Genomic DNA, 27,560 nt, shown 5'->3' with positions numbered 1-27,560 from the left:
TCTGCCACGGAAAACGAACCGCGTCGACTGCGCAAACAGTGCATGTTATGTCCAGACAAAGCACAAGCCCCCGTACGCGCACTCATCCTCCCATGCCCTAGTAGGCAGGCGGCGAAAGCATGTTTCTGATCATGGTTCGAAAGCGCCCCGTGCTCGAGGTGTCGCTGCCGTGGCTCGATCTGCGGGTGATGGAGTTGGTCATCTCGCAGCCTCCAGTCGACGGATGTCTCGTTGCCACGACGCGGTTCGACATGTCTACCCCGAATCAAAAGTTATGGGCTGCCGTCCAGACATGATGCTTTGTCTGCACTGTTTCGGTTTTTCAGCACTTACGAGAAACCCCGTCGCCCTTGGCGGCTGCAAGCATCGCCTCGTACTTTTCCTTTGCTTTGATGGTGGCCGAGGACGGCATGGTGAAGAAGTCGCCGTTCTGCTGGATGGAACTGGTACAATGCCGCAGTTGTAGAGCGCGGGGCTTCGCCTCACGACGTGAGGGGGATTTTTCCGAGAGCTTTATACCGTGTTTACGTTCTCGTGATGGCTGCCTCTGGCCAGTGATGGGAGAGTGGCGTACAACCACTCGCTTCTTATTGGGTTGGTGTGTGAATTGCTGTCACGACAACACGACTACAGTACTATTCCGCATGGGCTACTGTGCATGGCAACACAAACGTGTCGCCGGCCGCGCAAACGTGCTGATGGTAGGCCGTGTTTTGTGCTTGTCACGCTCCTTGGTGCAGATCCACGGCGGAGGCAAGCGGCAGAGGCAACGGTCAATGCGTAGCACAGGCCGTCTGTCTGTCTGTCTTTGGTTCACGAGCGTCGACAAACTCTTACATCCAGAGTAATATTGAAGACGGATAGAAATAATTTCTCCTTGGATTCCGCCTGGTCCCAAGCTCTCCACCCACAGCCTCTCAGCCCGCGGCTCAGCAATCCGGCCTTAAACCAACAAAGGAGACCTTGGCAGAAGTGAGAGGGGAGCCAGCACTCTAGTTATAGGATGAGTCATTGGGATTGTCCGAGACTTGCAGCAAGGGGTCCGCCTTGAAGTTGCTGCGCTCGTACGAGCTGGCAGCGTCATGGTCGGAAACTTGGAGCAAAGGGTCCGCCACGAAATGGCCGCGCTTCGTGGCATCGTAGGAGCTGTCCTGGCCGTCGTTGGAGACTTTCAGGAGGCCATCGGGCTTGAAAACACCTGGATCCGCATCGGTCAGCCAAGCGCCATGCAAAGCAAGATCTTCATCGGAAGAGCCATCCGTCGTGGCTTGTCGTACCTGCCGGGGCAGCTATGGCCAGGGTAGCGACCAAAGGAAGTGTAAAACGCATCGCCACTAGCTGTTGAGATGTTGTGATGAGACTGTCGCTCGGCAACTCTGAGTTTTGCGGACGGGTCCAAGGTCATTTGTCCGAGGGCAAGGCCTGGTTGTCCAGGCACGGCATTTATATCCATGTCCATCCTTGCGCAGCACGGGCAGGCCCCCCGAAAACAGGAAACCGAGCGACCTGCCCATTGTGAAGTTGCATTGCAGGACGGCTGGTCGCAGCAGAGTAGGGAGGCCTAGGCCACATGCACGCACAGGATAGAACCAAGCCGTCTCGTTACCTGACCCCGTTCCTTCGTGCACCCAACGAACTGAGCAGCTATAAGCGTGCCGACTTGGTGTCAAGCGCGGCGTCAAGTTGTATGCCCAGCTCCTCCCCAACTCCTCCCTCAGATAGTCGTCGACTCCTGTGGCCTTGAAAATGAGATGCCTCTTCTCGACTTGGTGGCCACACACCCTACAACGACGCAAGCAAACCGACGACGAGGACGACGATGACGACTATGACGATGACGATGATGATGACGATGGCCATGAAGCAACTCGCCATCTCGTCAACCAACAGCTCGAAAAACGAGCCGCGTCTCGGCAGTCCGGGAACCGTACGTGGCCGTGGCTGTTGTTCCACGTAGCCCTCGCCGCGACCTACATGACTTTGATGCCGTTTCTCCTGCCCGCGTCCTACACTCGACGCGGACAGAGCTGTGTCGCAAAGCTCAACTACTACTGTAACTCCCGACGCCGCCCAAGTCGAAACCGCCCTCCACGCACCGCCCAGCTGCTAACCTGACCTGACCTTACCTCGCACAGCACCGATCAACGAGGCCATCCAAGAGGAATACCTGCACGTCCGGTTCAACGGCTCCCTGTGGCACGACTCGCCGTACAAGGGACCGCCCACGGCCGAGGTCGAGCAGGCATGGCAGGACCTCATGGCATGTAAGCAGAGACAAGACAAGGCCCGTCGAGCTCGACGACGGAAGGCCGGCCCTCGCTAACACACGCGCGTCCCGTCGCTCCAACGCACACAGACGGGACCATCAGCGTCACGGCCGAGGACGTGACGCGCATCGGGCACAACCTGACGGCGGTGCAGTTCCCCCCGGCAGCTGGAGGCGGCTACCTCGCCGTGGCCACGGGGACGCACCAGATCCATTGCCTACACTTTGTCTGGCAGGACCACCACATGGCCTCGTTCCCCGAGACGCAGGCCACCAGGCAGGGCGCGCCGGACCTGTACGAGCGGCACTACGAGCACTGCGTCGACTACATCCGGCAGACGCTCATGTGCAACTTTGACCCCGGCATCATCCCGTACTACTGGGTGAGGAGGCACAACCAGCCCACGCCCGACGGCAACACGCGACACAAGTGCGTCAACTGGGACGCTCTGCAGGCCTGGCTGAAGGCGCGGGCCGTGCGGATGCCCGACGGCTTCGAGTGGCGTCAGCCGCCGGATGCGGTGCCGCTGCCTGAGAATCCGTAGGATATTCATTGTACGGCGTGGTTGAACCTTGAGCCCGTACGTGACGGTCCACGTCTCGGAGAGTTGCTGCCTATCCCGAAAGTCATACGGCGGTCATGGCCATGCAGTCCTCCGTGGCGCGGGATGCACCGTGTCTGAAGGGAAAAGGGAGCGCAAAGCATCCATCGTGTGAAGTGGCCGACGATGGGAGTATGGAGTAGTGCCAACGTCGCCAACCCGACGGCGCGGCGGTTGCTGGCCGCCGTCTACCAAGTAAGTGACATGTTGGATATTTCCATAGATGACACTCCGTACTCCGTAGATGCGAACAATAATGATGGCACCACCACCGCGAGCCTCGTCCGACATGTCATGTCATGTCACGTCACGTCATGTCATTCGGCCTGTGCGACGGGACAACCAACCAACCAACCAACCACCACGTCGCGGTAAGGTCAAGGAGCAAGCACTTGCCTCATCGAGGACCCCTATTCCCCAGCTGCTCACTCCGTACCCGGGGACACGGCGGGTCATGACGCCATTGCTGGTGCTGTTGCTGGGCGTGTTCCCTGGATGATGGACAGATGATCCGTGACAACTTGCCCGACCCTGGACAATGCACCTTGTGCGCCGACGACGTCCATGGAAAAGGATGGGTGGAGGTTGGTTCATGTGCGGGCAACCAAGGTCTGACACGCCTGCGCTGCGACTTGACTTGTCGTCCTCGTACGGGAGCCGTTGCGTCGCATATGCATGCATTCTTCTGGAACGAGACGGCATCGAGGCGCAGCGCCGTCTCATACCAGCCGGGCCGGGGAGTCAAGTGAAGTCACTTGCGCGTTGCGCTGGGTGACAATCGGCGAGATCCAACGAGGTTCATCACGCTACTCTGTACTCTACTCTGTACGGTGGAAGGGAGGCAACCAGTCGTTTGACCAGAGCACGCAGGCTCAGCAGCTACCGGGCCATCGCGTCCTCGCTTACTCCGTACTCCGTGCTACCACTTCGTACTCCATACAGCAAATCGCAGCATGGCGTTCGTGTATTCCTTGTCAGTTGTCAGCGAGTCGCCAACCCCGTCATGTCAACATGGCGCCACCAAGTCGCCGCCGCCATGGTTGGCGCCGCCCTCGCGCGCCAGCTTCCGGCAAAAGGGGCTGCGCATCCTCAGAACAGGGCCCCAGCGGATAAACGCAAACGAAATGGGCGTCAGGAGCACGCACAGCCCGCCCAGCAGGGTGCAGGCCCAGCTGGTTCCGAGGTTCTCGTACAGCGGATACGTCGTCAGGGGGATGATGACGGCGGCCAGGACGTTTCGCGTAAAGACGCTCGAGGCCAGGGCCGACGCGCTGTAGATGCCGTAGACGTCGGTCAGGTAGTTGTTGAGGGCCATGAAGGTCAGGTCGATGCCGATTCCCAAAGGGACGCCGGACAGGGCCGGCACGGCCCACGGGATGCCCGGCCGAGCCGTCCATCCCAGCCAGAACTCGGAGAGGGCGAAGAGGGGACCGCCGATGCACGCGAGGGGGAGCCGTCGGTACTCTTCCCGCAGGGCCCACGGCCTGCCCCTTTCCACGCTTCGCTTGTGAAACCGGTCCCAGGCCACGAAGACGGCGATGGCCAGGACCGCGCCGATGCCCGTGGGGATGAACATGAGAGCGGATACGCCATCCGGCATGGCGTAGGTCCCGCGGAAGATGACGGGGTAGGCCCCGAAGTAGAGGAAGAAGATGACGTACTGGTAGAGGATGAAGAGGTCGGTGAAGAAGACGAGCGGCTCGGACAGGAGACGGATCGGCCGCGTGAGGATCCTGGCCCTCCTTGCCAGGTCGAGAGGCGCCTTCTTGCCGCCACCACCACCGACAGGCGCGGCTCCGGCTCTGGCTCTGGCTCTGGTGATGCCCGCCTTGAGGACGGGAGGAAAGGTCTCGGGCATGGCCAGCAGCAGGGGCCAGTTCACGCCGGCGAGGATGAGAGCACACCAAAACTGCCACTGCCAGGCCCTGGTCGAGGTGAAGCCCGAGATGATGGGCCCGACCAGGGGCCCTACGTTGCTCGTCAGGCCAAGCAGCGTCACCGCCAGCCCGCGCGGCCCGAGGTCGGGGTAGATGTCGCAAAACAGCCCCCCGGAGACGGTCTGGGGCGCTGCCGCGCCGCATCCCAGCATGAAGCGGAAGAAGAGGAACGCGGGCCAGTTTGGCGCCAGGGCACATCCCAGCGTAAAGGCCGTGTACACGGAAAAGGAAATTAGAAAGGCTGGTCGGCGGCCCCAGGACTCAGACATGGGGGCAAAGATGATGGGTCCGAAAACTGAAAAGAAACACCACCACCACGTCGTCCGTGATGAATTAGCGTTGACTGACCGCGAGTGATTCTGAGACAGCCTCGACTCCCGAGTCGCCGTGCAGCAGGCGGCCACTCACTGTATCCAACGAGGAAGACGGCCACGGGCAACGGCTTTTGAAGCTTCTCCGTGACGCCAAAGTGCTCGTTCAGGGTCGACGCGGCGCCGCTGGGGAGGGACGAGCCCAAGGTGACGTTGAAGTTGAGCAGGATCACCGTCGCCGAGATGACCATCTTTCGTCTCTGTTGGTCGACATGAATCAAGCCCAGGCCGGCCGCTTTTGGGTCAGTGCTGGTCCGTCCGTAGTTTTGACATGACAAGTTTGACAGCTTGACTTGCCTTGGAAAAGCCCGATGCAACTTGAGCAGGGGCTGCCAGATCGAGGTCTACGCCCGTCAGCAGTCAGACCATCAGCAATAAATCATCATGGTTGGCGGGTATTTTTTTTTCGGTTTTTGTCTTTGCTGCGGGAGTATTCTACCTTGGATATCCCGAGATATTGCATCTGTTCCGCTTTCGACGGCCATCTCGCCAAGACGAGAGCTGGGCATAACGAGCGGTCCCGACCTCACCCACCAGACGAGGCACAAGGTGTTGATCGGATCTGCAAGACGTGCTTGTTGCGGCAGGGAGAGGCTTGACGAGCATATATAGTTGGTTGGCGGTGATGCTAATGTCTACCATCTCGCCTCACAGCTCGTGCTGTGTTACGGAGTACATGCCGTTGTTATATCACGGCTCCCTTGCCCCCTCCTCAACCGACCCCCCGGGATCACCCTCTTCTTTCCCCCCAATTTGGCAAATTCCTTTGTTGCTTTTTTTTTTTTTGCGTTGTTTCTGTTTCCTCAGAGCGATGAAACATGCACTTTGTCGGCTCCACCAGCTTTGCTTATCCTGCGCCTCTCCCTGGCAACAAGCACGGCATAACAGGCAGTGGCGACGGTACCCAAGACGGTCACGGCCATGCAGAGCGAGTAACCGAGACGGTAATATGGAGCATGTTGCGGGAGAAAAGCAAAAGGGGCCAAGATGCCACCCGTGTTCCCAAAACTAATCATCCATGCAGACCCGATGCTTCGCTGCTTGTGCCCCGTCAGGTTCATGAGGTACCAGCAAATGACACTCGGGCCCGCGCTCAAGGCACCCATACAGACGAGGCAAATCCCTGCATACTGCAGCGAGAAGTTTGCGTGGGTGGTGATGAGGATGGCGAGCCCCGTGACAAGGACAGCGCCCGAAATGAGCACGTAGGGCAGCCGCCGATCGCTTCGGTCTGACAAGTACGCCAGAACTAGGCAGAATCCGAACGCGGCGGCAAAGGGAGGCACGGACCGGAGCTGCGTTTGCAGCACGTTGTATCCGAGCCCCTTGACGATGGTCGGCGTGAAGTAGGCAAAGGCATAGACCGGCACTACAACAGCTGGTAGGGCTTAGTGCCGCATTCTCGTGGTCGTGGATGGCCCAAGGGGTCGGGGGACGGATGAAGAGGCATAGAGAGGAGGGGGAGAGAGAGAGACGGAAGAGAGAGAGAGAGAGAGAGAGAGAGAGGGGTGTAAACCAGGCCAAAGGACTTACAAAAGTACATAATGGCCCCCAGGTAGTTTTTGCCATCACTGAAAAAGTCACACAAGTCCCTTCGAGTCACCTTTCCCTCGGAATGCGCGTCCTGAGCTCGAGTCTTTCTGAGCACGGCCTGTTTCTCTCTCTCGGAGAGCCAACGCGCCTGCTGAGGAAAGTCACTTACAGAAAAGTAGGATATGATGGCGACCAGGACGGTGAGAACCCCCTCGAGAATAAAGATCCACCTCCAGTTGCTTCTCCCCTGAAGGCCATCCATGTTGGCAATGGCCGATGCCAGCAGCCCGCCAAAGGCCGAGGCAAGAATGACAGAGCAGAAATAGACGGTGAAGCGCTTCTGGGCCTCGTCGCGTTTGTACCAGAAGCTGATGAGGTAGAAGCTCCCCGGGAATATGCCCGCCTCGAAGAAGCCCAGGAAAAAGCGGGTTGCAAGCAGTCCGCCGTAGTTCTGGATGAACCCCTGACATAGCTCCGTGACGCCAAAGCCGAGCACACAGAGGGACAGCCAGACATGCGGCGAGAGCCTCTTCATCAAGAGGTTGGACGGGATCTCAAAGACAATGTAGGGAACAAAGAAGACGGCCAGTGAAACATTGGGCTGCTGGCCCGTCAAGCCCAGCTCCTTTGGCATGCTCATGGTGAGCGCGTTGGAAACATTGGACCTGGTGCGAATCGTGTCAAACAAACTTGGTGTACTCCGTAGACAGTAGTGCTCGCCGCCGCCGCCGCCGCCGCCGCCATCGCTCGCTATCGCATCGAGGCCAACACAAAACCAAGACTTCTTCTTCTTCTTGGGGCAAGTGGGCGACAACTCACCGGTCCAGGAACGCCACAACGTAGATCAGAAATAGCATCGGCAGGACGTGCCAGTCGATTTTCCGAAGCAGCCTGGCCGCCTCTGCCTCTGATAGGACGTCGCCCTCCGGCAGCGTTGCAATGACGGTGGGCTCATCCGTCGCCGCATCGTCCGAGTCACTCGGTGCCTGCTGCTTCTGCTGCTGCTGCTGTTGCGAGGAATGGAGGCCACAGGGTGCCTCCTCTGAGATATGCATCGTCGAGGTGCCTTGTAGCCAGCAGGTTGATTCTTGTGGCACAGCGTCTGTAGACCAAGTCTCGTCTCGGGGCAAAAGATCGCCGCAAGCCTCCCCTTTTCTTGTCCTTGACCAGACCAGAAAAAAACCACGACCAAGGTGGTGCCGTCACACAGGATGCCGCAAGAAGTGTTTTCGGCGGAATCGGCAGGCAGACAAGACACGGCCGTCTTCAAATACGCGCGCTCAGAAGGATCAACAGCTCGATATCTGGGTCACCGTCTTGATAACCACATCCCCTGGCATGGTCTGAGCTGAGCCCGCGTGGAAATATCGTCGGGGGCCTGGCCAGCAATCAATAAACTGCCTTCCTGGCGCTCTTGTGAGGACGGACTGATCAGGCCGAGTCCGCAGATATCCTGGTTTACTTCCTGTCCCCAGTCCGCGCCGCATGCAAGCTGACGAAATACCACCAAAGCATGTAGGGAGGACGGCTCGTTGCGACCCTGGCTGGGTAGCTGCAGCTTCGCAGCCTTTTGTGTCGAGGCCGGAATGTTGAGGGGAGGGGGCCCATGTGTATGGAGTGCATACATGCCGTCGACGACTCGCTCAACGCCATCATAACGCTGTCGAAATGTTGTGCTAGAAGGCATGCCCTTGTCTTCAGCTCATGCTCCCCTCGACACTTTCATGTATGTCGCTCGAGCTACCAGAGGACATTGCCCGTGGTGCGCCCCAAAACCCGGCAGCCTTTGAGCATCTTCGCGTCCGCCATTGCTACCTCGGCGTCTAGGATGACAGGCCACGGGGCCCCCAGGGCAGTACATCGGAGACAGTTCTTGGAGTTTGTCTCTTGGTGGTTTGATTCCAGTCAAAAGATGTGTATATGTATATTGCACGTTTCCTTCGTGGTTGGCTTGTTGTTTGCTTCCCCGTGCCCTCCCGAAACAACGAGACGACATCAGGCCGTCCCTTTGTTTTTGTCATGACACCTTGCATCGCCCAAATACCTGTGACCTGAAACGCTTCTATGGCACCGCAGCTGTCGGAAGCCTCATCGAGCCCGCTGCCAACCTTTGCTCCGGCGCTGAAGCCGCCGCCGGGGGTGACGCCGAACCCTAACCATCCAGCCTCGTTGGCCTATCTCGCCGACATCACCATCGCGATATGCATCCCGCTCGTCACCGTCTTCTTCCTTCTGCGCACCTACGTCCGCATCTTCATCAAACGCGTCTGGACATTTGAGGATGCCTTGGTGACGCTCGCCTGGGCGGGCACCGTCGCCTACTGCGGCATCATGAGAGCCACCATGTCCCACCACGGAGGCCAGCACGGCTGGGATATCACCTTGGACGAGGTCCACGAAGCCGCGTACTGGTTCAACGTCGCCGCCATTGAATACGGCGTCATGATTGGGCTCACCAAGCTTGCGGTGCTCTGGCTGTACCGCCGCGTCTTCTCGCCCATCCGCTGGAGCAAGTTTGACATGACCATCGTCACGCTCATCGCCGTCATCTTTGGATTCTACGGCACCACGTCTCTGGTCAAGATATTCGAGTGCAGCCCGCGCGAAAAGATCTGGAATCCCACAGTCGCCGGCCAATGCGTCGACATTCACATCATCCTGAACGTGAGTGGTGCTTTCAACACCGTCACGGATTACTTGATCCTACTGCTACCCATCCATGCCGTGTGGAGGCTGCAGATGGACCGGCTCAAGAGAGTCCTCGTCGTGCTCGCCTTTACATTTGGCCTATGGTGCGTACTACTCCCTGCAGGCCAAGGCACTCCTGGTCCTGTGCATGCGTCTCACTGACGGCGGGTAGCGCGCCCATCTTTGCAACCATCGGCTTCGTCGTCCGCCTCAGGAACAGCGGCAACCACGACACGTCGTGGAAGCAACCCGAGATTCTACTCTGGGGCGCGGCGGAACTCGCCTCGGGCAACTTGTGCGTCTGCTTCCCCGAGCTCGCTGTTCTCTTCCGCAAGAAGAACCGCAGGCGCGGCCGCCCGCGTCGGCCGACAGACTCGGAGATGAAGGATTCGCAAGAGATGAAGCACGGGAGGAAGCCGCCCTCGGACCCTTACTTTACCAAGAGCCTCATGAGCACCGTGTTTAGCACAGCCGGGGATGCGGAGTATGTCGAGCTGCAAGAGCAGGCCAACTGTGTGCCGGCAGCCCCTGCGAGGCCATGTCGTCGTTGAGGATTAGATATCCGTAGGTGTCTGGCAAGATGGACAGGGCAGGTAGGACAAGGCTGGAAACAAGGCATGGGCACGCTTGTCTGGACTCTGTTGCAGCCTGGCTGAGTAGCGTAAACGTCTCTCGTCAATCGCGGCGTCTGGGGCTGGGGACCGTACGTGTAGTCATGCCCGCCAACGTGTTGTGCAGCCAAAATCTCGTGATGCTGGCAGCCCACGACCATGTAGTCGTTGACGGCGATTGAATCAACGGCTTCGTGTGCTCGCGTCGACCAGGCAGGCTCTCGACAAGCCAACCAGCTAACCAGCCAACAAACGGCCTGCCTGATTGCTGGCAGCTGCTCGTAAAGCCGACGTCGCACCAACCAACAAACCAGACTCGTCCATCCACCACCACCGGTCCCCGCCCTTGGGCTTTGCATCATCTCCTCCCCCGTCACAAACCATCTCTCTCTACCTCTGTCCGTGGCAAAATGGCATTGCGGACTCGCTCGGGACGCCAACTCGCTCACCTCCGTCCCGTCCATACCGTCGCTGCACCTGGTCGTCCTCGCCCGCGCGCGCGCCTCCCGGCACCACCACGCGCCGGAGCTCCCTTTTCGACCAGCAGCCAGCATCTGCTCCAAGTTTCTTCCAGCCGGGCGAGTATGGCGTCCTCTCAGGCGACCCAAGGGTCGTGAGTGCCCTTCCAGTGCCGCAAGCGTGCTGAGGGGACCGACGAGCTGATTTCCATTTCCTCGGCAGGTACACGACGGCATTTGCTCTGTTCGAAGCTCTCTGGGAGGTATGGCCGGCGCTCCCCTCCCTGTTCGTTCGTCCATGGTCTGCAAACGGATCGGCAGCTTACAATCAAAGGCGGGCATCACCGCTTGCTTTGTCAACGTTGGCTCCGATCACCCCTCCATCATCGAAGCCATGGTCAGAGGCAAGAGGGAACGGCCGAATTCGTGGCCTCGGATCGTCACATGCCCAGCTGAGGTCACGGCCATCTCCATGGCCGACGGGTATTCTCGCGTATCTGGCCGGCCACAGGCTGTCTTGGTGCACGTCGACGTCGGCACGCAAGCTCTCGGCCAAGGCATCCACAACGCCAGCGTCGGCCGCGTCCCCGTCTTCATCTTTGCCGGCATGTGTCCCTACACCGAGTCGGGCGAGGTCACGGGCTCGAGGACGGAATACATGCACTGGCTACAAGAAGCCCCGGATCAAAAGGCCATAGTGCGCCAGTATTGTCGATATACAGGCGAGGTCCGCACCGGACTCAACATCAAGCAGACCATCGGGCGCGCGCTGCAGTTCGCCAACAGCACACCCAAGGGCCCGGTCTATGTTGCGAGCGCCCGCGAGGTCCTGGCTCAAGAGATCAAGCCATACTCGTTGGATCAAGAGCAGTGGGTGCCCGTCGGACCAGGCGCGCTCCCCCATGATGCCGTCCGCGACATTGCCACCGCGCTCGTGCGAGCTGAACGACCGCTCATCGTCACGGGATACTCGGGCCGAGATCGTCGCTGCCCTGATCTTCTCGTTGCGTTGGCGGATCTCATCCCAGGCATTCGCGTTCACGATACCGGCGGCAGCGACATGTGCTTCCCCTTCTCCCACAGCGCCTCGGAGGGCTTCCGCCTGAGTTTCGACGAGTGCACCAAGGACACGGACATGGTGTTCCTCCTGGACTGTGACGTGCCCTGGATCCCATCGCGAAACCCGCCGCCAAAGGACGCCAAGGTCTACCACGTAGATTGCGACCCTCTCAACCAGCAGATTCCAGTATCCTTCTTCCCCGCCCACGGGCGCTGGAAAGCAGACAGCTTTACCGCCTTGAGCCAGCTTGTTGAGTACATCAGGAATGACGCCTCGCTCGGCACGCAGTTGAAAGACCCCAAGTACGGGGCGCGCGGAGCGGCTCGCGACAGGGCCCACGCAGCTCGCCTGGAGGACATTGCTTCTCGAGCTCGCCTGGGTGACGACCACGTTCTCGATGCTTCCAATATCGGTAGCCTCCTGAGAAGCTCACTCCCAGGCTCAACAACGTTTGTGATTGAAGCCGTCACCGCTGCCCAAACCCTGTCTGACCAGCTGCAGCCCAGCCGAGCCGGGAGCTGGATCAACTGCGGTGCAACCGGAATTGGCTGGAGCAACGGTGCAGCGCTCGGCGTCAAGATGGCACTGATGGATCGTGAAAACGACAAGGACCATATTATCAAGCCGGACCCAAATCTTGTTTGTCAGATTGTCGGGGACGGAAGCTTCATGTGCGCCGCACCCTCGAGCGCCCTCTGGGTCGCAAGCAAGTACAAGATACCCATTCTCACAATTGTATTGAATAACGGAGGTAAGTCGTTTTTGTTTCGTTTTTCTTCATTCCTTTTGATTTCATTTTGTCTCATTTTTATTTTTATTTTTCCTTTTTTTTTTGGTGCAGGCAATATTCATCACCCTACACACGGCCCTTTGACTCATGGAACCCGTAGGATGGAAAGCTCCTCGAAACTCTGCGGAACTCGTCTACCCCGGTGGCCTCGCTTCCAGCGCAACTGACGACGAGATTGGCGTTTCCTTCCGCCCTACTCCAAACTACGCTGCCTTGGCCGAAGCAGCGGCCGGGTCGCAGACTGGCTGGGCTGGTTCGGTGGATGATGATGCAGCTTGGATGAAGGGCATGCGAGTAAGGACGGTGGCGGATCTCAGGAAGGCGCTAAAGCTGGTGGAGTCGAGGGTCATTGAGCAGCGGAAAGGAATGCTGCTCGAGGTTCTACTGTAGATGGACACTGTCAATCAGCGTGTCGGGCGGCTGGGCTGCATCTTAGCTGGCTTCAACTCTCCGTGCCACAGCTTTGGCCAGCCATCCAGGTACGTTCTAAAAACGACATAGTAATCAACAGTCTTTGTATCTCAATGCTCGCAGAAGCTAAACCGTACAGATTGCAACGCGTTACTCAGCTCCTCCTGCCGCACCGTCCTCTCCGCCATGAGTCTCTTCTGAATGTCCCTTGCCTCGTCTCCGCCAATCACGGAGTCTACATTCTTCGAAACCGTGTTGGCCAGCTCTGGTTGAAGTCGACTGCCACGGCGCATGTACTCCGCTGCTGGCCGCCAATGGCGTTGTTGAGGCGGCACGTTGGCGGTTGAAATGACTGGAATGGCTGGGTCGACGAGGAACAATGCCAGAATCTTGCCATGTCCCGGACGAGTGGGATCCTCGAGTGAGAACGGCTGGACTTGATGCTGCGATAGGTTGCGGAAGAAAACCGCCCTCGCCTGCCGGGTGAGGACGGAGCCGATATTTTGAAGCGTCGTCGCTTCATGGGCCTCGTCCACGGCAAAGGTCCTGGCAACAGAGCGCACGTCATTCTGCGTATATTCGAGATTTACAGTCAGGTCTTCCGAGTTGGACGAGGTGCGAAAGGCTAGACGTGACTCTGTGATGTTCTCGTTGTCGTGATAAAACAGGGCTGTTGCTCGTTACGCTGGCCTTCAATGTGCCACGAACCACCGTCATAGGTGGGTTTTCAGGCCCAAGGCAGATGTTTGCAAGCTACACAATGACTTGAAGCTCGCGGCCTGCAGAGAAGAACCCACCCGTCTTGATATCGTCCGCCATGGCACTGAAACGCTCTTGTTGCCTCCTTGCGCGCTCGAATTCGGTCTTGGTCGCCATTTCCTCCCTCGGGTCAGACGCCGATGTTGCATCAGGTAGCATCTGCGGATGCGTTGCCTGGAACCACAGGGCGTCTAGCCTGCCACGCTCGCTTTCCTGGTAGCCGTCCCCATACTCTTCGTGCTCTTCTCGGGGAGGCTCGTCGTCATTGACAGGCCTGTTTGTCGGTCGACATTCACCCGTGTCCTTGCACGCCTCTGGCGTTGTACATTGTGCTCCTGCCTGATGGTGGTGAGTCGTTGGAACGCGAGTTCTTTTGGCTAGCGGTAGACCAGGTCCCACGCTGGCAAAGATTCGCTGATGAATTTCTCAATAATTGCATAGAGCGCTGCGTGGTCAATCGGGTGTAGGCTGTCGATGTAGCTGTTGATTTTGGCCTCTCCTTTGTCGTCCGCCACAACATTGCAGGGAAGACACTGGTAACGAACAGAAGACGCAGACACGGGTTCGGACGCCCAGCCTGTTGACGTTGACGCGGGGAGTCCATCTGATTCCATGTCGGGTCTGGCAATGACCTCGCCCGTACCCATGTGATCCAAGCAGTTGTCAACGGTGATTTCCTTGTCTGGCAAGATTCGCGACCGGCCATAGACCAACGGCCACAGAGACGGATGGACAAGATCCAGGACCTTTTCGTTGCTCCCAGGATGCCAATCTTTCTGTTGTTCGGGCGCGTCTTCCAGCGGGCGGGCTGCGTCCATCAGTTGCTTGGTCAGTTGTTGATCCATTAAGCTGTCAGACTTGAGTAACTTGACCACGCAGGCCGAGTAGTCAAGGACAGGAATCAGCCCCGTCGCCTCGTACAGATCGGCCTTGTCTGTCAATTCCTCAGTACACTTTTCCGAGCACGAGTCAGCTTCATGTGCCTCATTCAGCCCGTTGCAAGCCATAACCAGATGCACAAGGACTCACAGCATCCGCCATCCTGGGCGTAAAGTCGGCGTGCGCGTGGTATTCCGGCCCGTTGACGGCGAGCATTTCATCCTTCCACCTGGCCGAAATCGCTGGGTCGCGGACTTTGCGCCACCACTCGGGCTTATCTGTAATTCCTTTGAGCATGCACAACTCTCGGATGAGAAGAGTGGCCGCCTTCCACCCGCTGTCCTGATCTCCCACCAGAATGGAAAAGTGTGCGTCGTGTTCTGGCAGAAACGAAACAGGGGGGCCGTACGTAGCCCGGAAACCGAAGTCTGCTCCTGTGGCCAGGCCTGGTTTCTGTGACAGACTCTGACGTTGATTCGGGTGCTTCCATCTCAGGCTGTGAGGTGCCTTTGGGGCAAATCTCGTCTATTATGGGTTCGAGGTCCGCTTCAGGAAAAGACTGACTGTACTTGGATTCAAGGTATTCGTTTGCCGACTGCTGCAGTGATGGCCCGTTGTTCTGGAATTCGGCCCAAACCCTGAATGCTGCTTCTTGCTCCGCGGTCAGGGCAGCCGGCACGGACGGCTGTTGAGACGATGACGCCGTCGAAGCGAAATTGAGGGGACTTTTCTCACGCAAATCTTGCTCGTTGAGTTGAGGCGTCACGACATTGTCCAGTCATGCAATGCAGGAGCTGGCCGGAGATGGAACACGACGGGCCTTGTGATGTGGTCGGAAATGCCATTGGCAAACGGTATCTGTGCCCTTCCCAGACGACCAACCTGCACGGTGATTGGTGCCTCCTGTCTCCTGCCGGCGTGCGGCTAGGATAGTCTGTTGGACCGAGTCGGAATGAGTGAGGAATAGTGGCAGGGAAACCTTGAGTGTGAACATGGTCGGAGCAGATATCAAATATCAGATATCAGGGGCCACCTCGACGGATCGTTTTGCCCAGAAACTCGACCATGAAGTATGTCGCTCGCTGGATTGGGTGTAAACGCTCATTGACGGCAATCTGCATTATCGATTGGTCGCCTCAGTCTGCGCCTCGCAGCGCAGCGCAGCGCCGATAGACAGTCGTCCATGGTGTTTGAAGTCAATGTCAGTCCCGCCGCTGATTTCATGACGCGCATCCGCAAAAAAGTCAGCATTTGTCGCAGATGGTCGCCCGCCTTGCCGCCGCCTTTCCCGCCGTGCGTCACCACGGCCGCTGGCTTTCCCATCCACTCGTGGAACAAATAATCCAGCGCATTCTTCAGGCTTGCGGGAATGCTCCAGTTGTACTGGGGCGTCACAAAGATAATGCATCGTAGCCGCGCACAACCTCAGACCACCGCCTCGTGTGTGCGTTCTTGTAGCGCCCTGTCGGGTCGTCGGCGGGCAGGCGAGACGGTATCTCAGGTTCGTCGTAAAGGGGCAACGCCTGGTCCCGGAGGTCTATGGTATCGAGTAGCACCATGTCGGTTTGAAGCGACGAGATGGTCTCCAAGACGTACTGCGAAATAAAGGGATCGAGCCGTGGCTCTCTGGAACTGCAGGTAACAGTGGCGATGCGGTAGACTTTGCTGCTCGTCGTGGCCAACTTGACGGGACTTGACGCGGGAATTGGACGAGCTGCGGAACCTCCTGTCGGTGCGAGACGGTCCATGGAGTGAGCATCACATCATCCGTCATCCTCACTCGGCTTTGTCATTCGCACTAGCAACGCTTAGCCACAGTTTGTTTAAAAAAAAAAAAAAAAAAAAAAAAAAAAAAAAAAGGCCGTCCAACCACCAGCTCGCGACATCGACGGAAACCGCTTCCTCCAAGCGCCTCAAACTCCAAACGTCCACTTTCCCCAAGGAAGGGACATCCAATCTCCATCTCCCAGCGCCACACCAGCTTCCGCCATGCCCCTCGACACGTCTACATACTCGCTCGCCCTCCTACGCGTCGATGGCCGTCGCTGGAACGAACTCCGTCGGCTACACGCCCAGATACGCACACAGGACGCCGCAGACGGGTCGTCATATTTCGAAATGGGCCACACAAAAGTCATGTGCGTCGTGACAGGGCCCTCGGAGCAGCAGCAGCCGCAGCCGCAGCCGCAGCGGCGAGGCGGACACGCGGCCGGCCGCGACACCGCTTCCATCAATGTCAACCTTGTCATTGCTGGCTTTTCAAGCGTCGACCGCAAGAAGCGCGGCCGAAACGACAAGTAAGTCTGCTGCCCACCCCCCCGAGGCCCAAATTGACCGCGCGGAAAAGAAAAATGAAATAAAATAAAATAAAGGACACAGAGAGAGAGACTCTACATGCTGACGTGGCGAGGGGCACGGTAGACGTATTCAAGAGATGGAAATCACTATTGCCAAAGCGCTCTCGTCGACAATCCACAGCCATCTCTTCCCGCACTCTTCCATAACGGTCTCGCTGCACGTCCTGTCACAGGATGGCTCGCTCCTTGCCGCCCTCATCAACGCCGCCACTCTCGCTGTTATTGATGCTGGCATCCCCATGACGGATTACATCGCCGCCTGCACCGCTGGATCGACGTCTTCCTACGCCGCCGGCGACGATTCGGCTGATCCTCTACTTGACCTAAACAACCAAGAGGAACAGGAGCTCCCGTTTCTTACCGTGGCCACGCTCGGCTCCAGCGATCGTGTTGTGGCGCTTGTCTGCGAAAGCCGAGTCCAGGTCAGCCGGCTAGAGGGCATGCTTGTCGTCGGCCTAGATGGCTGCAAGCAGGTCAAGATGTTCCTCGATAAAACCATCAAGGACAGGGGAGTCAAGATGATCAAGGAAGGCGCTGTACAACCAAGTGATATCATGGCCATGGAGTTGGACGAGTAGTTCACGTCGGTAGGCACGTCGAGCAGCCAACCCTTCAACTACGTATTTGCAAGCCGGAGGGAAGCAGGTTGCCAAAACGCCTGAAGCATACTTATACTCTGGCTTGTCGGAAAAACTTGCTGCACACGGAGCTCTCTACATTTCCACTTGCTCTTGTCTAGAGCTCTTCATGCTTGACCTCTTTCTCGGCAGGCCTCTGGTCCTCCCCAGCGTCCGCCTTTTGGTCTGAGCCCTTTTCGACAACTTCAGCCACCGCGATAACCTCCTCTGGCAGCTTCTTCTTGGCCCCCTCGCCCATGCGTATATCGTCAAGCCATGCGTTAACGCTCTTGGCATCAAAGTCACCCTCGTACTGTCTCCACCAAGAGCGTCGGGCGCTGAATGCAATGAGCTCCACATCCTTCTCCAACCCAAGGGCCCGTCGCACCCCATCCAATCCTTCGACGTCGCTGGGGACGACGAGAAAGGTGAACACCTGCCGGTTACCGCGTACGTATTTGGTGTTGAGCTGTGCAAGGGAGTCTGTGACTCTAGCACCGTTTTCGGAGTCATGAGCTGGGATAAATGCTAGGACACAGATGCGGGATTTCGGGCCAAGACATTTCTCGACAAATGTGTCCTTGGCTGCTATGGTGGTAATAGGGGTAACATCCTGGGTCGAAGCCGCAGGTTCATTTGTGCTTGTTTCAGTTGAAGCCTCTGGGGTCGTGGCCGCTTCGTCGGCCTCGGATTTGGCGGAAGAAGCCGCCTTCGTCTCCTGGCCCTGAGCCTTTTTAGATGACTTGGGGGGCTTCTTGTCGCCTTTGGCCTTGGGCTTTGCCGGAGCAGGGTCAGGATTTGGCTCGCCGGCCTGCCTTAGGAACGCAATCATGTCCTTCTTTTTCAAGTCGCCGTCGTAGACAAAGGGTTCCTTGTCGCGGGCGGGAATCAGAATAAACGCGGGGAACTTGTCAATGCCAAACTTTTCCACAGTCTTTTCCTCCTTGTTGCGCACTTGAGCAACGGAAATAACGCCTAAGAAGTCAATGGCGAGGCTTCGCAACAGAGCGCTCGTGGTTTCCTTTTCCGTAAACAAAATAGCCTTGGGACCATCACGTTCTAGGAAGACATCCAAGTCCTTGTCGGTGACCTTGGTAACGTGGTTGTTGATCTTGCTCCGGGCAGCCTGCACAATGGCTGCAGAGGTTCTTGCGCCCTGGTAGTCTTCGGTAATGGGTTTGCTGCCAGGCTTCTTCCCAGGACGAACAATCTTGATGGTTGGGAAGCCTTGGACGCCCATAGAAGCGCAGAGCTGCTTGTTCATGTCATCATCACAATTAACGGTAGCGATTTTGACGGCTCCGTCGAGGTTATCGGCGGCTTTTTCAAGGGCAGGTTTGAGATTCTTGCAGTGGATGCACCAGGGTGCGTAGAGTAAAATGACCTGTGAGAAATGTGAGCAGGCTTTGTCTTGTATGAAGGGCCGAAGCCAGACGTGGCTTTGGTCGGGCCCGGCGTCAACAACCGCCATTCTAGGACAAGGAGAGCAACGCACGCTGGTGTGGTTTGACTTGGATATCTGCCTGTGGTAAGTGTTCGCGTTGACCTCCGTGATAAACGGGTTTTTGGAGTACGAGGCGTGGACACTGGGGACAGCGGCCAGCAAGGCCGTCAGACCGGCGACGGCACGAGGAGGCCGCATGGTTGGGTGAACAGAAGAGGTGTGGGTGAAGCGGGATTAACAAGAAAACGTGATAATAATCACCAGGTGGCAGGAGCGGATTCCTCTCAGCCTGACAGGCGATGGGAGAGCCAAGTATTAACTCTGGGTGTATAAAAATAAAAAAAACATTGAAGCAATATATGGGCTGATGGGCGGCGGCAGAGGGAAAAGGCCACGGTGTGATAGCCATGGGTGGTGGTGGCGGGTGCACTGTGGTGGTACTATTGGTGGTGTCATCTGGACTCTGGAGGCAATAAGCCACCTGTGGCCGTGGCCCGGGGCGAGGCAAGTGCCGTGGCGGGGGCCTGCGTCGCCTGCCTCCCCTCGCCTCCGCTCCACCTCGATGCTCGCTTCCATCTTCCATCTGCAGTGAATGTGTCCATGTCCCGTATCCCCTCGCGACTCGCACTGATCTATGGCAACTTGGAGTTACAAACATTTCACCCGGCCCTTCCCGTCCGCTCCCAAACTTGGTGGCACTTTTCTATGCCCCTGCGACTTGCCAAAGCCTCCCCCCACTAAGCCAGCCAGCCATGAGCGCCGAGCCTCTGCCCCCGCCTCTCAAGACTCCCGGCGTCAGCCGCTTCATCAACCGCGCAAACCAGCTTCGCACAATCAAGCCTGCCATCGCATATTGGTGTAAGCTCCTTCTCGCATACGCGCCATGCATGCAGTTGCAAAAAGCCGGGCAAACCACGTGTCCTGACACCTGCACCAGGCGAGTACCACGCCGTCAACCAAATCGTGACCAAAAGCCTCCACACCACCGACGACGATTGCTTCGCATATACAAAATCCCTGATTGAGCGCTTGGAGGCCACCAAGTCGGAGCGCGCTGACGACGAGGCCATTGTCGATAACACTGCCGGCCAGGCATATGTCGAGCAGTTTGCCCAGGAAACATTGGATCGAGCCGAGAGGACCCTGCGAGCCAAAAAGGTCACGAGGTACGCCCCGGCCGGAACGGTTCCATGCGTTCAATGGCATTATCCATACCACCTTCTCATGCCTCTGTTCCGAGAGCAATGCAGCTGATGCAGCACAGACAGACAGCAGATACCTTTGATGCCGCCGCCACCTTCTTTGACCTCACCCGCGAATGGGGCCCCCCCGACCCCGAAACCCTCAAAAAGATCAAGTTTGCAAAATGGAATGCCGCGTGCATCCTGAAGGCCATCCGCGAGGGCAAAGATCCCAACGATACCAACCCCCCGGTTCAGGAAGGCGGGCGTCTCGAGCCAGTTCTGAGCCCTACCGACCCGGCAGTTCGGCAAATAATGAGCCCGTCAGCTGCGTCCGTCGAAGACGCTCCCGATGACGGGGAACCCCCTGATGCCCCAGTCCAGCAAGAAGACTACTTTCCGCCGACCGCGGCCCATCATCCGGAGCCATTTGCACCTTCACCGTCGAACCAGAGCCCCGGTCCGCCGGCTCAGGCATCGCCTGTGCCGTCACCAGGCTTGCACGCTCCGCCGGAACCACCTCCTCAAATACCCACGAAACCGCCTCCTCCCGAGCCATCAGTTCCTACGCCGTCAGCATGGAGCAGTACAGCCGATGCATCACCTCCGCACGCGGCTACTCGTCAATATGCGCCGCCTTTCGCTGCGCCGGCCCCGGTTCCTGTTCACCAGGCCGCCTCGCCGCCACCGAGTGCATCAACCGCGAGCTTCACACCCAGCCACAAGAACATTGAACAGGCGCAAAAACACGCCAGATGGGCCATTTCAGCGCTGAACTTTGAGGATGTGCCCACTGCGGTCCAAGAACTACGGAACGCTTTGGCACTGCTTGGTGCTCAATGAGGTCGGCAAGGTAGACTTGTCTAGCAAGCAATTGCCAGCATTTGTTTCACGCACGGGGGTTGCATAGATGCGTTGGGGACGTCTGTACGCTCCAGGCGGCAAAGCATGTTGACTAGCGACCAACGTTGTCCATGAAAACAAAGCTTCTCCTCAACTGGACCGCATTCTCTATCAAGCAAGTGAATGTCCGGGTTTAGGTCTGGTAGACAAGACTGCGGGATTACTAAGCCGTTTGACCAGGCGAGTCACGACTCACGTACTGTCTGTCACACAGCGTCAAACCAGGCAGGACGTGTCCAGATTGCCCGACACCGGCTTCAATTCATACACCTACTATACAAATTATCTATCTTGGTTCATTGCCTGTGCCGTCATGTCCTCGGCGCTCTCTCCGCCCCTGGCTAACAAAATGCGACAAGACTCTATGTGCGGCGTGCCCACCGCATGACTTTGCCCGATGACCGGTTACAAATAGTAGTAGTAATGACAGCTTGTACACGGCAACGCGAACCCTTCTTGGGCATGGCTCAACTTCTTCTGCGACCATGCCGTTGCTGTTCTTTTTTTTTGTGTGTGTGCGCGCGTGTGTGTGTGTGTGTTCCGAGTGCGTCTGCGTGCGTGTTACAATTACATGTTAGGTGATGAGAGGGGAGAAGACGCCAACTGGCCGTAATCTGCAAGTTGCACGGGTCAGAGGATGGGCTAGGCCTTCTTCTCAGCACCAGCACCAGCACCAGCACCAGCGGCGTCGCTAGGTTTGGGTCGGAACCAGTCGAAAAAGGAACCCATCATGCTGCTCATGGCCTCCTGCTGGGCCTTTTCCATTGCGACCTGCTCTTCCTTGAGCCACTTGTCGCCGTTTTCGCGGATTTCCTTCTCGAGGAGCTCGTAATTGCGCTGTCCCCGCTCTCTCGCAAGGTCCTGCAGCATCTTGCCTTGGGCAAAGGCCTCTGACGGGTTCTGCTCGCCCTCCGGGGCCACGGTCATGCTCATGTTTGCGGGCTTCAGTCCGAGAAGGTTGCTGAGCGCCCCGACGCCGGATCCCCTGGAATGCTTCTTCCTTTGCTCCAGCTGCTTGTTGAATTCCTTCCTTGCAATGGCCTCACGTCGGGCGAACTCGGTGGGGATGTGCTTGCCCTCAAACGACTTCAGAACCTTGCGCACATCCGAGTACTGCATCGTGTGAATGTATTCGAGGAAGGGGATCAACCCGACCAAATCGTTGTCCTTGGAATCCCCCTTCCACGGCTGCAGCACGATGGCGTTTTCTGGCTGCTTGCGGATGTGCTGTGGTTTGGTGTCGATGATGATGACCTTGGACAGGTCCCGGTTGAGGTACGACAAGTCCTGTTCACAGGGTTAGCTGGGTGGTCCTGTACGGACATGGACATTGGACCTTGCCTTGACAATCTCGCCGTCCTCGAACTTGGTGGCTTCGCGGTACAACGGCCACATGATGAAACGGAAGGGATCCAACTTGCGGACGATGGGCTCGCCCATGGCAAACGGCACAGTTGTGAAGAGGACCAATTCGTAGTACTGGCTGAGATATCGGACGAAGTAGTCCATGCCTGGTCGCTTGGCTACCCTCCAGCCGTGGTCGCGGCTCCACTCGCTGTGAACCAGGAGGTCCTCCAGACTTAGGCAGAGCGTATATGGCCGCTCGAAGCTGGGATCGGGATCTGGAAGCAGTTTGTCGAATGCGGGATCTTGGTAGTACGACACCGACTCGCCCATACGGGCCTTGACTCTCTGCCACCACAGCGTGGAGCTCCAGCCATTGGGAACGTCACTATGGCGCTGGGCCTCGACATCATCCCACTCACGACCCATGTAGAGGACGCCGAAGGATCCTACGGCGGCGGCGGCGGCCAGCATAAACCGTGCCCACCATTTTCGGTTGCGGTCGCTCGTCGACACATACTCGGGGCGCTCTCGCCTGCCACGGCCATCGGATTCGTCTCCCTGCTCCACGGCCTCAATCGCAGAGTGGGCCTGGGCTGAGCGTTGTCGCAGTTCTGCGTCCAGCGTCGACGGAATACCCTGTGTCAAATCAGGAAGCTTGTGGAAGGGGATGGATTCGGCTTCTTTCGAAGTCTGAGATGGTTCGGCATGGGCCTCATTGGATGCGGGCGTGGGGGTGTCCTGTGAGGCTGCAGGTTTGGAGTCTGCTTCCGACTCGGGGGGCTGGTTTGACGACTCTGGCCGACTCTCGTTTTTGTTTCTACCACTTGGCTTGTTGTTACTGACAAACGACCGCGTCCAGGGCAAGACTGGTACGGCTGTTTGCCTACTTCGCAAAGCTGGCGATGCAGCGGATTGTGACAGCTGAGCGGCCATGATGCCCAGGCGCGGGGCGCGTGCTATCCTCGACAGCATCTTGACGGGATTGATTTCGCAATGAGCGCAATGGGTAAATGAATCAATAACACGTACAATCAGCTCTCACAAGCTCAGCAGCCCACGGGCGGCCCGATTGTCGAATGGCGTATGCTCGCGTTGAAAAGTGCTGGTTACAAGAGCCGAGGAGCTTGCTTGAGACTGGACTGGTCTTCTTTTTTTTTTCTTCCTCTCCCGGCTGACTGGATGAACTAGGAGCCACTGCAGGTCAAATGACCTCAGTGCCAGTGGTGTGCGCGCGCGCCGACAAGTGGTCGTCCTTTTCTACTAGCATTTGTGAGTGGGGGCGCAGCCCGCGTCTGATTAGCCGAGGCTTAAACGCGGTATGGTTGGTCCAATTGACCTGGAGCCTTTTACTGCCTACCTAGGTACGGAGTACTTAGGACTGGACAGGCAGACATGGCTAGCTGCAATAAGAAAAAAAAAGAAAAGTGAAGTGAAAAAAAAAAAAAATTGAGGGGAAGAAGCTCACCGCCGACTTTTTACCTGAGCGGGCACTGGGAGGTAGTCTTGACTCTCGAGCATCGCAGCGGACTCGGCCCAAGAAAGACTACCTCGAGTACCAGGGCGGCAAGTCGGGTGACTAACGTTATAAGCGTGGCTCTGGAACATTGTTGCTGTCTGCTAGTGTCCTTCCTCTCTCCAACTTCCCCTCACCCCTGATCCCTGATTCTGATTCAAACGTCACGAGACCTCGCCCCTTCTCAAAGACCGCATCGTCACCTCCCTTTTTGTCGAGCCAATATTTCTTGTTTGAATATACAATACCGAGCGACAGCCCGCATCGATATGCCTGTGTGTGCTGCATTCTAGAGGGTGGTCTCCCGAGTCTTCGCGCCAATCGCCATGGCACCACCCTCCGTGAGCCAACTCGCGACCCGGGACCTGCACAGATCACACTCAAACGCCTTGCGCTGAACACTCGGCGGTCGAAAACTTGCAACTATCTTTATCCCGGCCGCTGTCGCATCATATCGAAGAAACCGTTTCGTTGCCATCTCGATACCGCCTCAGAGGCTCAGACCTCGTGTCGACGTTCGCGCCAAAGTCGCCACCTACCAACATTTGAACTTGCACTTCCACGCGGAACAGTGACACAGCGACACCAAAAACCACCATTCGGAGATGCCCAGACGCCCTGTTAGGCGAGGCTCCAAGCCTCTCGGGGGCTCCACGCCCCAGAATACGACGCCTAGTTCCTCTGCCGCGACTGCATTGCCAAGCTCGGCATATTCGTCAACGTGTCCATCCGAAGTTGAAGCCGACAATGTCAACCAACTCCAAATTGCTTCCCTGACGCTCGATACGCCCCTAGTACCATTCAGGCGCAAGATTCGCGAGCCGGAAAAGCCCTTTCGCTTCCTCGAATTGCCATCCGAACTGCGTGTCAAGGTCTATGAGCACTACTGGAGCAATGCCGACCAGGTTCTGGACCTCGAACCCGGCAACCACAAGAGATACCGCAAGGCACTCGGCCTTGCTCGTGCGTGCAAACAGGTCCATGCCGAAGTAACTCATTTCTTTTTCAGCTCCCGTGCCGTCCGAATATTCCCTACCTTTCCGGGCAAGTACTTCAAGTCAAAGAAGCCACTCTTGGCTCGTCTGAAACCGTGCCAACGTGGATGCATTACGGCGCTGGAGCTTCGACTTGGACCCGGCTGGACTGGCCCTCCTAGGGGATGGGTAGTCAACGACGCCCTTGGCCTGAAAGACTGCAGCAATCTTCGCAAATTGACTGTATACGTCGAGTGCGACCCAAGCGACTGCATCTACGACGGGTTTCGTCGATCGGACGGTTTCTACGAAGGCTTCTGCAGCAAATTGCTCGGCAACGTACTGAGTGAAATTCCCAGCCATGTCGCCATCGAGTTTGAGGGTTATCCCGGCGTCAAGAAGTCGGGCGCCATGATGCGGGGTCTGCTCGAGGTCGCTTCTCAGTCAGGACGGCAAATTCTCTGGGGACCCGAACGCGGATGGACGGACGGGCCGGACAAGGACGAGGCGGAACGCAATAAGGAGCGCGCGGCTCAGCTATTCGATACTGTCCTCATGGAAGGCTACGCACCCCATCACGGTATGTTGGTAGTGGCGTAGCGCAACCCGTTGATATGACCGTGTTACGGATTCATGAATGTAAATGGACCACGTTCGCCTGAAGATTGGGAAACGGGGCCGGGAATGGCGTTACGGAGCTGGACATCATGTTTTGAGGTTGGGCGGCACGGTCAATCTCTGATATTTCTCCATTTCTCTCTACTCACTCGCTCTGGCAAAGTGGCTGCGCCGCATGGCTTCTTATTACCGAGCCATGCCTTGCAAGCTACTAGTTGAATAGCCATGCCTTGCAAGCTACTAGTTGAATATCCAATCACTCATAGCTGGCCCTGATTTTCGTGTATTATCCACTGGACTTGAATTCGTCGCTCTCTCGAGTCTGGACCTCGCTACCTGGTGTCTACCGCCTGCGTTCGCACCTCTCGCAGACAGGGTTGGTGATGCATTGGAGATATCTGAGCCACGTTAGTGGCACACCCACACAGAGACAAAAGGGGGAAGAGGGGGAGGAGAGGGAAGAACTGAAAACGAGACAGCAAAACAGACCCAACCTACACTTCACTCTCTTTATCCTCAATGCTCGAGCAGTCGCAGAACTGGGGACACGCGTCCGTGGGAACACCAAGAAATGAAGTCGTCGCGCCGCCAGAGGCAGTAGGCGTCGTGGAAACCACGCCAGAAGCAGACGTCTCGGTAGCCCGGTCCACTGCATTCGCGGACCGGCAGTGCTCGCAGTCCGGACTGGTGAGGCACTCGAAGAATCTGCCCCTAGTTAGCCCGCTCGTCGCCACAAGCCAAGCCGTGGCTTGCTTTGCGAGAACAACCTACTCCTTGCTGTTCTTGTCCTCGACTCTGGAGCAGTCACAACGTCCGGCGCAATCGTGGTCCGAGGTGGCGGTCGGGCTGGTTTTGCTGGTGGTGGCGGTAGAGACGGGCCGGACGGTGATTACCACCGTCTCTGTCGTGGTTACCAGGGCCTGCGAGGAGGTAGGAGTGGCGGTTTCCTGGGTGACGACGATATCGAGCACCGTGCCGTTGGTCGTGACGGTGTAGGTGCCGGGCGGCATTGTGCGGTAGTTGGTGACGGAGACGCTGGTGGCATTTGCTGCGGAAGTCGGAGTCTTGGGCGACGAGGATGCCGGCGCGGTGGACGTGGTTGGTGTCTCGATCCGGCAGTGCTCACAGTTGGGATTGGTGACGCATTGAAAGAACCTGGTCGTGTTCGTCAGTCAGCGGGCGAGCGTGATTCCGTAACTTGGCAGGTGCGGGCGGGCCAACGGCACAAACACGTCGCTATTCTTGTCAGGTATTCGTGAGCAATCGCAGACGCCGCCTGGGGCGCACCCGTCTGCACCCGGGCCGGGTGTGGCAGCCGAGGAGGCCGTTGCCGGCCAGGACAAGGAGCTCGCGTTGGACTGGGGACATGGTGTTGCGAGTGTGTCGGGTCTTGGGGCCGCGTGGGCGCGGGTGAGGATGGCGAGGATGCAGTTTAGAAGGACAAACGGATACATGATGGTGGTGAGGCCGCCTGGGAGGAGACGGCATCTGCTTTGCAACGTGGTTGAGCTTGCAAGGGGGGGTTGGTGTTGGAACTGCAGGAAGAATCTGCCTTTATACTCGCTCCCCGACGTCCGACTGTCGAGAGCAAGACTCGCGGGTCGCTCGTCGTCGTCCCGGATTCAATGGCAGTCTCAAGGGTCGGTGTCCGTATCACGAGCATCCGTTGCAGTGTATCGTCGGAGCAAACATGTGGATGTGTGGCATGTCATAGACTGAGACACTAATCTGCCGAAGGTCGGCACCAAGTCGACGCGTGTGCCTAGCAGTTCTTGTTGATACATGATGCCGGCTGGCATTGCTAATTCATGGGCGTGACGAACGAACTCTTGGCTCCTAGACTGGCGTGTCAGAGGCCATGCCATCTTGCAGGGTCCATCCATCATCCAGGACGCCTACTCGAACGACTTCGTCGGACTGCCAGCACCTTGTTCCGTTGGGTGGTTGTACCTCCTCTCGTCCAAGTACCGTCTTGCAACGACCGAACCCTTCCCATGCCTGTTCAACCATCTACCAGGCCTGCGAATGAGCTGGCCATCCGCCAGATGCAACCGTCTTGTCCATCGAGCACGGTTTATTCAGAAAGGGATCAAGAAAGAATGACAATCCATACCTACACCACGCCGGGGTTGCACGCTCCGGAGGGGCAAACAATCATAGACCCTTGTTGAAGAACGCCTCAAAACCATGCAAACAAGTCTCAAAGCAGCAACGCTGGCAAGAGAAGAAAGTAGCGCAATG

The 27,560-nt window shown here is 57.6% G+C and overlaps 14 protein-coding genes across 14 annotated transcripts; 5 read left to right on the top strand and 9 right to left on the bottom strand.

The window, feature by feature from the left end:
• Positions 1–97: 97 nt before the first annotated feature.
• MAM_06634 (uncharacterized protein) lies at positions 98–412 on the bottom strand (the record flags this gene model as incomplete). Its single annotated transcript, XM_040825432.1, has 2 exons — positions 98–255; positions 334–412. 2 exons carry the CDS (start codon positions 410–412, stop codon positions 98–100), a joined length of 237 nt encoding a protein of 78 aa, XP_040676643.1.
• Positions 413–992: 580 nt separating this feature from the next.
• On the bottom strand, positions 993–1,329 carry MAM_06633 (uncharacterized protein; the record flags this gene model as incomplete). The annotated part of the gene is made up of 2 exons (XM_040825431.1): positions 993–1,198; positions 1,278–1,329. 2 exons carry the CDS (start codon positions 1,327–1,329, stop codon positions 993–995), a joined length of 258 nt encoding a protein of 85 aa, XP_040676642.1.
• A 417-nt stretch (positions 1,330–1,746) lies between these two features.
• Positions 1,747–2,811, top strand: MAM_06632 (uncharacterized protein; the record flags this gene model as incomplete). The annotated part of the gene is made up of 3 exons (XM_040825430.1): positions 1,747–2,053; positions 2,136–2,264; positions 2,357–2,811. The coding sequence occupies 3 exons, from the start codon at positions 1,747–1,749 to the stop codon at positions 2,809–2,811; spliced, it is 891 nt and encodes a 296-aa protein (XP_040676641.1).
• A 1,063-nt stretch (positions 2,812–3,874) lies between these two features.
• MAM_06631 (Major facilitator superfamily domain, general substrate transporter) lies at positions 3,875–5,367 on the bottom strand (the record flags this gene model as incomplete). The annotated part of the gene is made up of 2 exons (XM_040825429.1): positions 3,875–5,100; positions 5,214–5,367. 2 exons carry the CDS (start codon positions 5,365–5,367, stop codon positions 3,875–3,877), a joined length of 1,380 nt encoding a protein of 459 aa, XP_040676640.1.
• Positions 5,368–5,979: 612 nt separating this feature from the next.
• MAM_06630 (Major facilitator superfamily domain, general substrate transporter) lies at positions 5,980–7,764 on the bottom strand (the record flags this gene model as incomplete). Its single annotated transcript, XM_040825428.1, has 3 exons — positions 5,980–6,554; positions 6,710–7,374; positions 7,529–7,764. 3 exons carry the CDS (start codon positions 7,762–7,764, stop codon positions 5,980–5,982), a joined length of 1,476 nt encoding a protein of 491 aa, XP_040676639.1.
• A 1,009-nt stretch (positions 7,765–8,773) lies between these two features.
• MAM_06629 (thiamine pyrophosphate enzyme) lies at positions 8,774–12,706 on the top strand (the record flags this gene model as incomplete). The annotated part of the gene is made up of 5 exons (XM_040825427.1): positions 8,774–9,501; positions 9,570–9,910; positions 10,284–10,621; positions 10,690–12,277; positions 12,417–12,706. The coding sequence occupies 5 exons, from the start codon at positions 8,774–8,776 to the stop codon at positions 12,704–12,706; spliced, it is 3,285 nt and encodes a 1,094-aa protein (XP_040676638.1).
• Positions 12,707–12,837: 131 nt separating this feature from the next.
• MAM_06628 (uncharacterized protein) lies at positions 12,838–15,359 on the bottom strand (the record flags this gene model as incomplete). Its single annotated transcript, XM_040825426.1, has 6 exons — positions 12,838–13,397; positions 13,525–13,825; positions 13,876–14,439; positions 14,516–14,811; positions 14,930–15,106; positions 15,248–15,359. The coding sequence occupies 6 exons, from the start codon at positions 15,357–15,359 to the stop codon at positions 12,838–12,840; spliced, it is 2,010 nt and encodes a 669-aa protein (XP_040676637.1).
• Positions 15,360–15,862: 503 nt separating this feature from the next.
• On the bottom strand, positions 15,863–16,139 carry MAM_06627 (uncharacterized protein; the record flags this gene model as incomplete). The annotated part of the gene is made up of 2 exons (XM_040825425.1): positions 15,863–15,960; positions 16,049–16,139. 2 exons carry the CDS (start codon positions 16,137–16,139, stop codon positions 15,863–15,865), a joined length of 189 nt encoding a protein of 62 aa, XP_040676636.1.
• A 215-nt stretch (positions 16,140–16,354) lies between these two features.
• Positions 16,355–17,300, top strand: MAM_06626 (exosome complex exonuclease RRP41; the record flags this gene model as incomplete). The annotated part of the gene is made up of 2 exons (XM_040825424.1): positions 16,355–16,662; positions 16,844–17,300. 2 exons carry the CDS (start codon positions 16,355–16,357, stop codon positions 17,298–17,300), a joined length of 765 nt encoding a protein of 254 aa, XP_040676635.1.
• A 157-nt stretch (positions 17,301–17,457) lies between these two features.
• Positions 17,458–18,981, bottom strand: MAM_06625 (PDI protein A prpA; the record flags this gene model as incomplete). The annotated part of the gene is made up of 2 exons (XM_040825423.1): positions 17,458–18,723; positions 18,835–18,981. 2 exons carry the CDS (start codon positions 18,979–18,981, stop codon positions 17,458–17,460), a joined length of 1,413 nt encoding a protein of 470 aa, XP_040676634.1.
• A 554-nt stretch (positions 18,982–19,535) lies between these two features.
• MAM_06624 (uncharacterized protein) lies at positions 19,536–20,807 on the top strand (the record flags this gene model as incomplete). The annotated part of the gene is made up of 3 exons (XM_040825422.1): positions 19,536–19,641; positions 19,721–19,949; positions 20,048–20,807. The coding sequence occupies 3 exons, from the start codon at positions 19,536–19,538 to the stop codon at positions 20,805–20,807; spliced, it is 1,095 nt and encodes a 364-aa protein (XP_040676633.1).
• A 702-nt stretch (positions 20,808–21,509) lies between these two features.
• MAM_06623 (inner membrane translocase subunit tim-50) lies at positions 21,510–23,147 on the bottom strand (the record flags this gene model as incomplete). Its single annotated transcript, XM_040825421.1, has 2 exons — positions 21,510–22,154; positions 22,215–23,147. 2 exons carry the CDS (start codon positions 23,145–23,147, stop codon positions 21,510–21,512), a joined length of 1,578 nt encoding a protein of 525 aa, XP_040676632.1.
• Positions 23,148–24,332: 1,185 nt separating this feature from the next.
• MAM_06622 (uncharacterized protein) lies at positions 24,333–25,301 on the top strand (the record flags this gene model as incomplete). Its single annotated transcript, XM_040825420.1, has 1 exon — positions 24,333–25,301. The coding sequence occupies one exon, from the start codon at positions 24,333–24,335 to the stop codon at positions 25,299–25,301; it is 969 nt and encodes a 322-aa protein (XP_040676631.1).
• Positions 25,302–25,813: 512 nt separating this feature from the next.
• MAM_06621 (uncharacterized protein) lies at positions 25,814–26,773 on the bottom strand (the record flags this gene model as incomplete). Its single annotated transcript, XM_040825419.1, has 3 exons — positions 25,814–26,024; positions 26,091–26,474; positions 26,607–26,773. The coding sequence occupies 3 exons, from the start codon at positions 26,771–26,773 to the stop codon at positions 25,814–25,816; spliced, it is 762 nt and encodes a 253-aa protein (XP_040676630.1).
• Between the last annotated feature and the right edge of the window lie 787 nt (positions 26,774–27,560).

This window comes from Metarhizium album (genome assembly GCF_000804445.1).
Source record: "Metarhizium album ARSEF 1941 chromosome Unknown scaffold_22, whole genome shotgun sequence".
Taxonomy (NCBI): domain Eukaryota; kingdom Fungi; phylum Ascomycota; class Sordariomycetes; order Hypocreales; family Clavicipitaceae; genus Metarhizium; species Metarhizium album.
This window is presented reverse-complemented; position numbering and strand designations above follow the sequence as displayed.